Genomic DNA, 10,271 nt, shown 5'->3' on the forward strand with positions numbered 1-10,271 from the left:
TATAGACCATCTCGAACCACACTCCATACCGGTAAGTGGTGGTAATGCTACTGTAAGTTTGTTGCCAACCGCCAATAAAAACCAAGAAGAAGAAGAAGAAGACATCAATACGTAGACGCCTCATGGAGCGCTGAGCCGTACGTAACTGCGTCCGCCATCTTGTATGTAGCAGCAGAGGATTGGAGCTCCTTAAGTCCTGTTCTGTGTGTTTCAACCGTTTTACGAAACAAACTGGATTCATTCTTATTACCTTCCCCAGGTAAGGATGAAAGATCAGAATTACTTGACTTTGCAGCCAGAAATTCGCTTTTAAACAACCAGGAAATATTTCCTATGTAGTTTAATTGGCCCGAAGTAACCACTGATTGTTAGCTTAGCAGCTAACGTTTTCATACTGTTTTCTAATGAGAGCTGATGAGAAACCGCTGTTAGAGGAGAAGTTCATTAGAAACCAGAGGATTTAGTGAGGAAAGATCAGTCAGGATCAGAGCTGGAGCTGCTGTTCTTCAGTCTGTTTCCAGCTCAGCTTCTCCATGTCGGTATTTAGCTATAAAGATGCTACGAGTCAGAGCCCAACATGCTGAAAATGGCTTTTTATGAATGTGAAAGAAACATGTATGTATTTTCTATTAACTTTTGGATAATTTCTCTTTTATCCTTGGCTTCAGCCTGTGAACCAGGACGTCTCAGAAGTCATTGAGTTCTCCCAGTGTGACCAGCAGACTGAAGCCTGTGACCAGTGTTCCCAGTATAATAAATGTTTGATTCTTTCACTTTTTGTGTATTTTTAAATATCTCAATCGGAAGTATTAGTGTATTAATACAGCTTATGTAATGAAATAAAAAATAATTTACTCTGTTATAATTATTTTCACTCTTTGCTGTCAATAGCAGAGTTGATGTAGTGTAATAAATATTTTTATCTGGAAAAAAGAAAAATATGTAGTTTAATGTTTGACAATGATTGATTTATGAATCAAAAGTCATTTCTCAATGTATAAAAAATACAAGAAAATTATTTGTTTCATGTCTTGAAATGTTAAATGTAAATCAAATTATGGAATTATGTAAATATGTTCTTTAAACACTGTAAATGTGTGTCTGTTCATCTATGTTAATATAAGAATGATCAGAATCATTTCTATCAAATAAAACATTATGCTCTTTATTCAGAAATTCCCCAAATAATTAAATAATCACATCAAAAGTTAGAAACTCTCTTTAGTAATTTCTTTGATTGCCAAATATATTAATGTGTGAGAAAATGTGTCAATGGCAGGAATTAATTTAAAAACTTTGTAGAACGGCACTTTGTGAAGTTCGGTCCATTCACAGGATTTAAAATAAGATGGATTTAAACTGCTGTGTCACTGAAATGTGCTATTAAAATAAACTTGATTCAAGAAGCAGGAAATCCTCTTTACAGTGGTAAATATAGAGTTTTACCTCTGGTTCTGATTTCCTGTCCATAACGAACATTATTTCTCTTCATGGGGTCACTGGCTGCAAAATGAGACAAATATTAAAGATCGTACAGTACAGCTGTTAAGATGGCACATTAAAACATTTTATGTACAGTTAGGCCTGTCGCGATAAACAATAAATCAATGAATCGCATGATTAATGAAAATTAGCAACCTCATTTTAATTTATCGGCTTTATTGTTTCTTCCTGCCCTTTTCTCTTTCTGTTGATGACACTGGATGGTCTCCACTGACCCTCCCTTATTTCCTGAGTGTAACGGAGGAATGAACTATTGCATCAGGTAGTCGATGTGCTCGTCTTCTCTATCTAAATCTGATTATTTCTGAGGGGCAATATAGTATACAGACTTCATAATCTGAACTCTTGGTTGAATAGTTTTTATTTCCACTTTGGTTTTATGTTGCTTAGTTTTTATTTAAGTGCAGTTTTTGTTAATGGAGACTGAGAATCCATTTTATATAGAAATATTAAAAAAAATCGAGCCCCCCTGTCAATAACAAAATTAATCATGTTTTTAAACATTTCTTTAGCAGTAAAAATTAAATGTTACCTCTCCCAAACCAAAAAGCACACATCTATATTTGCCCTGAATCCCCTGGATCTGCATGAAATGGTTTGCTTAGCTTGACGTTTTCAGCAGCAGTCAGTAGGAGACAAGAACGACTGTGGCAGCTACTACGCTGCCTAGAAAAATAATGAAGTCAAGTTTTTTAAAAGTAGAAAAAAAACAAGTGTGAATTTATAACCCAGTTTTTCTCCAAGAGAGGTGGATAGACTGTGTGATTATCAACCATTCAGCATAGTTAGCTTAGCCACAAACTACTGTTGGCCTCCATAGCATTTAATGAATTAAGGAACAAATCTATCAATATATATCTATCAATATATATATTTAACTTGTTCCCTGTACCTTTATCACACTTAGCAGATGAGTCAGTCAGCAGCAGCTCTAACCACCATACCTCTCCCTCCTCCTCCTAAAAGTGAGCCACTAGTTAGCTAGTTCAGTGACAAACTAGTTAGCATCATTCCAAGGAATCTATAGGTATTTTTCCCACCTTTCTGCTCTTTTTAGTATTACACACCAAAAAAACAATATATTTATTATTGACAGAAATTCAAACAGTCTTTATAAAATGACAATAAAAACAGCCTCCTGTCTGGACTGCAGCCAGTCCACACAGTTTTTCCTTGGCTTGCATTTAAATTACAGATATCTGTTGCCACGTCCCTCCTGACCCGTCCTCTAAGTGAAATTAAAGCTGCACTATGTAACTTTTATAAAAAATATTTTTCTACATATTTGTTAGAACTGTTAATATGTTGTGACAGTATTGCATAAGAGATTATCTGTGAGAAAAAAATTCCTCTGCTTTCTCCCAGTGCTAGAAACAACCAGTCAGTGGCAGGAGAGTTTTAGTGCTGTCAATCACAATCTGATGTGGTGCTGCTCATCCTTCCTCCCCCTTGATTTGTGCCATGCTGTAGCTAACATAGCCTGTTGTGAATGTTCAGTTTAGTTAGCATAGCTCCCAATGACAGCAGATAAACAATTTTCCTGTAACAATAAGTTGTTTCTCCCCCATTAGCACATTTAGCAGTGAGTGAATGAGGCTAATTGACAGCGCTAAGACCCTCCTCCTGGTTCTGATTGATCTCATAGGAAACTGTCATGACACGGTGACAGCTTTAACAAATATGGAGAAAACATTTTTTATTAAAGTTGTACTGCAACTTGAATAAAATGCAGCTACATAGCATTTTTTGAGAAGTCTGGATTGCTTTATGTATATTTTGTACGTTGCCTGTGAGACATTTCAGTAATCTAAACTAATAGAAAAAAATTAAGCAACCTACTTACATACTGGATGTGGACTGTTGGATGTTAAATTCACTTAGCAATTAGCAGTAAATAGTGTTCCCAAGTTCCAGGCGGCGCCCCTGCCTTGCATTATTATGCCATTACCAATTTCATCAGTTTAAAATGGTCTTCAAACTATATTATCGTTTATCACAATCATGTTTGAGACAATTAATCGCTCAGCAAAATGCGTTATCGTGTCAGGGCTACGTACCATTATGAAGGAGATAAACAGGTTTTTACAGCGAGTCACTAAAGATGTCATGGAAATGTATCTGAAGCTAAGCAGCAGACCACAGGCTTCTTGACCATCTTTAGAAATGAAACTTTTCACCACAAAGTAGAAAACAACAAGAAACCAGTAAGACCACAGAGAGGCCAACCAGTCTGAGCTGCTGGAGGAACAAGATGAGGTTTCACTTCTCACTGCACATCAGTAAAGATGCTGCAGGTGAAGACGGTGCTAAATGTGTCTGGGCACCACAACTGCCTGTTATAATAGTTAAAACATTAAATAAACCTTTATATTCATTTATATTCTCAGGTGGTATCATCACAGTATAACCACAGATGTTTGCAGTCTTCCTAATCTTGGGAAAATTAGCCAATCACCACCAAGAAACATGCCCAGTGTTTCTGGATTGGCTGTTTCCAAACCGTAGCCAGCAGCTCGTCCAGCAGCGATGCCCCAACGTATGTCAGCTTCCTAATCTGCGTTCTCTTCTGATAGTTCATGCTCTACAAGGACAGTGCAGGTTGTTATTTTAAATAGTAATTTAAACCTGGTTAACCTGGTTAAATAAAGCTTTAATATATAAGAAATCTGAAAATATTTTAAGAGCTTCATCTGTCAATAGGTGAATCTGCAAAACTAAACTGAACAGTCTGACTTTAAATATAATTCATTAAAGAACTACAGACAGATTCCCAAACGAAATCAACTCAGCCAACATTTTATTTACACAAACAATGCTCCCTGATCTAAATGATTCATAATGAGAAACAAATCACTGACGTCTATCAGTCCATAGAGCTACAGAAACTAAATGACTAGAAGAGATCCATCCAGAAAGTCTCTAAAGAAGCTAAAACAACATTTAAAGGACTGCAGGCCTCAGCTGCCTTAAGGTCTGTTTTAAGGTTCAGCAGAAACCAAACATTGACCTCAATGGGAGAGTTACCCGACCAGAACCACTGCTGACCAAAGAAATCTCACATTTCCATCTGTTTTCTGATTGTGGGAAACCTTCTGTTGATCATCAAGACTTGGTCTGTGGACTGAGGAGATACAAATGCTTTCCATCGGAAACATTTTGAATCAGTGATGTTTCCCTTCCTGTTTCTCCTAATACAGTAATGTTGTATTAGCGGTAGCTGCTTCCTAAGTCTGGGTTTATGCTGTTCTTTTGAGTAACTTTGTCTCACTTTGGAGAATCAAAGAAAAGAAAACCTGTCAACAGCTCAGAATCTGTCTATAGATGAAACTTTAACCCAAATTCTGAATTTAAGTTGAAACCATTGAAGGGATGTTAGAGATTTATTCCAGAACCATCTTCAGACTTTCAGACCAGCTGGTGACAGACTGAATCTGTTTCTGTTTGATATTCTACCAGGTTCTTCTCCTGCCTCAGTCACTGTTTGTCAGAACTATACAATGTATCTAGAATACCAGTGAACCTGTTCAACACAGAGCAGGATGAGTGGAAGGAGCTGAAGAGCAGTTTTACCTCTGGTCTTTGGCTCGTTTCTGGTCTTTGGCTCGTTTCTGGTCTTTGGCTCGTTTCTGGTCTTTGGCTCGTTTCTGGTCTTTGGCTCGTTTCNTCTGGTCTTTGGCTCGTTTCTGGTCTTTGGCTCGTTTCTGGTCTTTGGCTCGTTTCTGGTCTTTGGCTCGTTTCTGGTCTTTGGCTCGTTTCCCTTGTTTCTGATGACGATCTCTCCATAAGTCACATTGTCTCTTCTGACAGCAGAATAAACCACAGATGGATCGTTCTCTGGAAAAACACAAATATACGATATTTTATACGTGAATCTGAATGTATAAAATAAACTCAGTGATGGCAGGAATCCATCACTGATTGTTAAAAATAGAGGGATCTTCTATTCAACAATGAGTTTTCTCTAATTAAAGATTTAATCACCACAAGGTAATAATTTTGACTCAGTTACTTTAAATACCTTTAATTTCTGGCAATAGAAGGATATTTCTATATGCTTCTATATATTAAAGGATATTTATGAGTGATGGAGTCATGGGATACAAATAAATGTAACATAATATGAGATAAAGTTTTATTTCTTGTCTACTTATCTCAGTTTCAGTGGAAAATGATCTGATCCACATTTAGCTGAGACAGAAACAGGAACCTGAACAACCACAGAGTTTATTAAAGTCATTTAGCAGAAAAACCTCAAACTGCAGAACAGAAGGTGAGAAACGACCAACATTTACCAGAATAAAGAGCAGATAGTTGTATTTGTCTAACATGATCATTAATTATTTAGTAATAAAATATAACATTATATATTTTAGAGAACTGAAGAGCACCAAGTCTCACATATGTATCAGTGATATTTGTTTAAATTTAGATGTTTTTGTTGGCAAATAATGTGTCATTTGTGAACGGCTCAAACCTGTTTATAAACAGAAATTAATTTAGTGAAGAAAACAATAAAAGCTTTAATATTTCAACATTCTTCACTTTTATTTCTAAAACATACCAACACCACCTGTTTATCCCTTCATAATGTTGATATCAGTGAATCATTTTCTGATCTTATGAAGGTCTTTGAAATCCACAGACCTATCACCGTTTTAGCTTTTATTAAAACTTTTATTTTTCTAAACAGTTAAAGCTGCAGTATGTAACTTTTATTTAAAAAAACATTTGTTGAAACTGTCATTATGGTCAAACATGACAGATAATGTGGAAAAGTTGAGCTCCAGTGCCTTCTCCCAGTCCTCCCAGTGCCAAATACACCATGTTCCAAATTATTATGCAAATTGGATGTAAGTGTCATAAAGATTTATCTTTTGTTGTGCTATTAAACTCATAGATAGTATTGAATCACTATAATTAAATTCAGAGAGCTGGTTGATTGATGAGCTCAGTTAAAGGAAATCTGCTGAAGGATGTTCCACATTGTTAATCAGCCTCAGGTTTCAGGTAATATGTGGAAGAGAAAAGATCTCTGCTGATGAAAATCATCAGATAGTGTAGAGCCATGTGACAAGACATGAAAACATTAGATATGAAAACTGAAGCATTATCGTACTGTGAAGAGATTTGTGGCCGATTCAGAACAAAGATGGGTTTGTGCAGACAGAGGCATGATGAGGAAGGTTTCTGTTAGACAAATTCATCGGATTAAGAGAGCAGCTGCTAAAATGCCCTTACAAAGCAGCAAACAGGTATTTGAACATCAAGGTATCGGATCCTCCAGAGGCTCGTGGTGCAAGAACCAACTGTTCAGCCTCCTCTAACCAGGCTCACAGGCAGAAACGGTGGCAGTGGGTCCAGCCGTACATGAAGAGTAATTTTCAGACAGACTTGTTCACTGATGACTGCTGTGGAACCCTGGATGGTCCAGATGGACGCAGTAGTGGACGGGTGGTGGACAGCCGCCACGTCCCAACACGGCTGTGAAGTCAGCAAGGAGGTGGTGTAGTCATGCTGTGGGCCAGAGAGAGCTGGCCCAAAGCATGACTACACCACCTCCTTTAGGGTCCCTGAAGGTGTGAAAATGACCTCAGCAAAGTATATGGACTTTCTGCCTGATCACTTTCTGTCATGGTTCAAAAAGAAGAGCCGGACCTTCAGTAGCAAAATCATCTTCATGCATGACAATGAAAGCTGGAAGGAATATTACTGTCTCATTAGCTGCTATGGGCATAAAACTCATGGTGTGGTCACCATCCTCCTCTGACCTCTGACCTATTGAGAACCTCTGGAGTTCCTCCAGCAGAAGATCAGAGGGTGGGATGCCGTTCATATCAAACAGCAGGATGTCAGAAAACCACTGGGAGGTTTTCTGACATCCTGCAGACATTCATAAACTATCAATCAATTAAATTTTATTTGTATAGCACATTTCAGCAGCAAGGCATTTCAAGGTGCTTTACATAATTAAAAAACAAAATAAAAACAGCATGTGACATTGAATAAGCAGTAAGAAAGAAAGATTTTGGGGAAAAAAAAGAAAAAAAAGATAAAAACATATTTTTGTTACGGTATTTAAGCTCCTGTCGTCGCCGGACTCCGCAGTCCGTTTAACACGGGTATTGTCCAGGTATTATCCAGGTATTATCTAGGTATTTTCCAGGTATTATCCAGGCCCCATCACCTAACAGGACAAGGTCTCCAACCTTGCAGCCCCAGCCTCCATCCACCTATCATGCGAATTTTTGCGCTAGGACTTCGCCGTCCTACACGGATTTTTGTGCACTATTTTTACCTGTTAGAGTCTGGAGTTTACTGGGTTTTTCTGTGCGCGCAATGACCCTCAGTCACTCGCCACTTTTACATCATTAGAGGAATAAAAAGAAATTAATAACTAGATGAAAAGTAAAGATAAAAACATTAAAAACATCAAAGACATCAAACCCACTCTAACCCTAATTTAGCCATAAGCAGCTCTAACCAGGTGGGTTTTTAGTCCAGATTTAAAGGCTCTCAGTGTTTCAGCTGTTTTACAGTTTTCTGGAAGTTTGTTCCAGATTTGTGGTGCATAGAAACTGAATGCTGCTTCTCCTCGTTTGGTTCTGGTTCTGGATGCAGAGCAGAACCAGAAGAACTTTCCACAAACTCACAAGTTCAATTGATGTGAGAATTGATCAGCTGATATGAAGAAGGTTCCTATGTTATCATGTAACTCTGTTAGGATGTTTTACATTGAAATAGCTTTTGATTTCAGTACCTGTGACCACTTAATGCTGCACATTTGAAGAATGACCGTTTGCAGTTCTTTATAATCCATAAAATGTTTAGAAAATCTGCTGTGCATAATAATTTGGAACAGTTTGAGTTTTTTATTTTTGAAAAAAATACTGTTCTCATTGGGAGGTTTGTTCAGTAAAACTTAATTTATACTATAATAATTCATGACTTGAAAATTAGACTGACCATCATTTGCATTGACCATTAAGGAAAATCTGAGAAAATATCAGTTGCATAATAATTTGGAACATTTTTAGAAACAGCCAATCAGACAGGAGGAGGGACTTAGCGCTGCCAATCAATCTCCTGTGGCGCTCCTCATCCCTCCCCCTCTGTACTACGCTGCAGCTAGTGTATTCTGGCCTGGATGCTAAGGCTAGTTAGCGTCAGAGTTGGGTAGTAACTAGTAACATTTACTCCTTTACATTTACTTGAGTAAGTTTTTTGAAAAATGTACTTTTAGGAGTATTTTTACTACGCTGTACTTCTTTTCCTTACTTGAGTAATTCTATTCTGAAGTATTTCTTCTCTTGAGTAAAACTTCTGGATTTTCTTCCCACTGAATGACAAACAAACATGTTTCAATCAAAAATCCACCATGCAGACTCACACCTGCAGTTTCTGTTAAAGTTTCAGAAGTTTTTTATTGAAGGAATTTGATTTGGAAAATTTTTATTTTGCCTGATTTTATTTTTGTTACCTATTTGAATTATTGCAATTAAAATACCAACATTTCCACTTAACTTTATATTTTGGTTTGTCTGATAACCTAATTTATAAATATTAAACTAATTAATTTGATCATTTACTCAGAACCTGAATTATTTCTTGAATTGATATTTTTTACCTTTACTTGAGGAAACATGTTTAAATTACGCTTCTCTGACTTGATTACAGTTTCTGGGTACTTTACCCACCTCTGGTTAGCATAGCCACCAGTGACAATAGAAAAATGCTCTTTCTATAATGGAAAGTTATTTCTCTGCCATTAGCACATTTAGCAGTTAAACATGAGGCTGATTGACAGCGCTAAGACCCTCCTCCCTCTGACTGGAAGGGTTTCCTTTAAGCCCTAGTGGCCTTTATCTGAGAGGTCAGACAGGAAGACGGGTAATGAAAGAGGTGAAGACATGATAAAGTCCTCAGGCCCAGATTCAAACCTGTGACATCCACATTGAATGCTAAGGCCTCCATATGTGGGCCCAGGTTTACATGGTGACAGTTTTAACAAATATGTGGAAAACACATTTTTTACAAATACTGAAACTTAAGCTAAAGGTGCTGAAGTCGTAAAGTTTATTTAACTCTAGATCTGCAACAAACAGAAACAAATAATTTCACCTTGATTTGATTTGTTCTTCTGTCGGTGATGTGAAATTCTGATGTCACTGTAAGAGATACTTTCATCTCCAACTTCTGGGTGACCTAAAATAAAACACAATCATGATTTACTGTAATGTTTAAAGATTAAAATGTTTCAGTTTGTAATGTTCATCTATATTTAACTAACAGAAAATGGATAAACAAATGTTTGTCTCACCTTCAGGTTTTCTCTTAACGCGTCGTTTCACCAGTAAAACCAGAATCAGCAGAAAAACCAGAAGAATCACACATGACAGAGACACAAGGAGGTAGAGAACAAACTGGGAGGAAGATGAAGATGATGATGGAGGAGAGGGTGGAGAACCAGAAGTGGTTGGAGGATCAGAAGCAGCTGAAGGTTTCTCTAAAATAAAGTTTTTTTAATTAAATAATTGCCAAACAGTTTTTTTTTAAACCAAAGTTAATCAATATTTTCATCCTCTGACCTTCCACAGAGATCCTGCTGGATGGAGACTCTCCCTGACCGCTGATGCTGCACTTATAGAGGCCTTCATCAGAGCTGGAGACATGGAGGAGGGTCATGTGACCTGATGGTCCATCACCAATGAAGGAGCCATCTTTATAGAAAGCAGCTGGGAGGTTGTGGGCTGGACTCTTTGCTCTGCAGC

General features: G+C 37.3%; 1 protein-coding gene across 1 annotated transcript; it reads right to left on the reverse strand.

Moving 5' to 3' along the window:
• Positions 1 to 1,405: 1,405 nt before the first annotated feature.
• On the reverse strand, positions 1,406 to 10,265 carry LOC103132783 (uncharacterized). The gene is made up of 5 exons (XM_016667580.1): positions 10,089 to 10,265; positions 9,821 to 10,006; positions 9,622 to 9,705; positions 5,074 to 5,337; positions 1,406 to 1,503 (listed from the first exon to the last, which is right to left on the reverse strand). Exons 1-5 carry the CDS (start codon positions 10,183 to 10,185, stop codon positions 1,421 to 1,423), a joined length of 714 nt encoding a protein of 237 aa, XP_016523066.1. The 5' UTR covers positions 10,186 to 10,265; the 3' UTR covers positions 1,406 to 1,420.
• Between the last annotated feature and the right edge of the window lie 6 nt (positions 10,266 to 10,271).

Source organism: Poecilia formosa, unplaced genomic scaffold (genome assembly GCF_000485575.1).
Source record: "Poecilia formosa unplaced genomic scaffold, Poecilia_formosa-5.1.2 Scaffold1315, whole genome shotgun sequence".
Lineage (NCBI taxonomy): Eukaryota > Metazoa > Chordata > Actinopteri > Cyprinodontiformes > Poeciliidae > Poecilia > Poecilia formosa.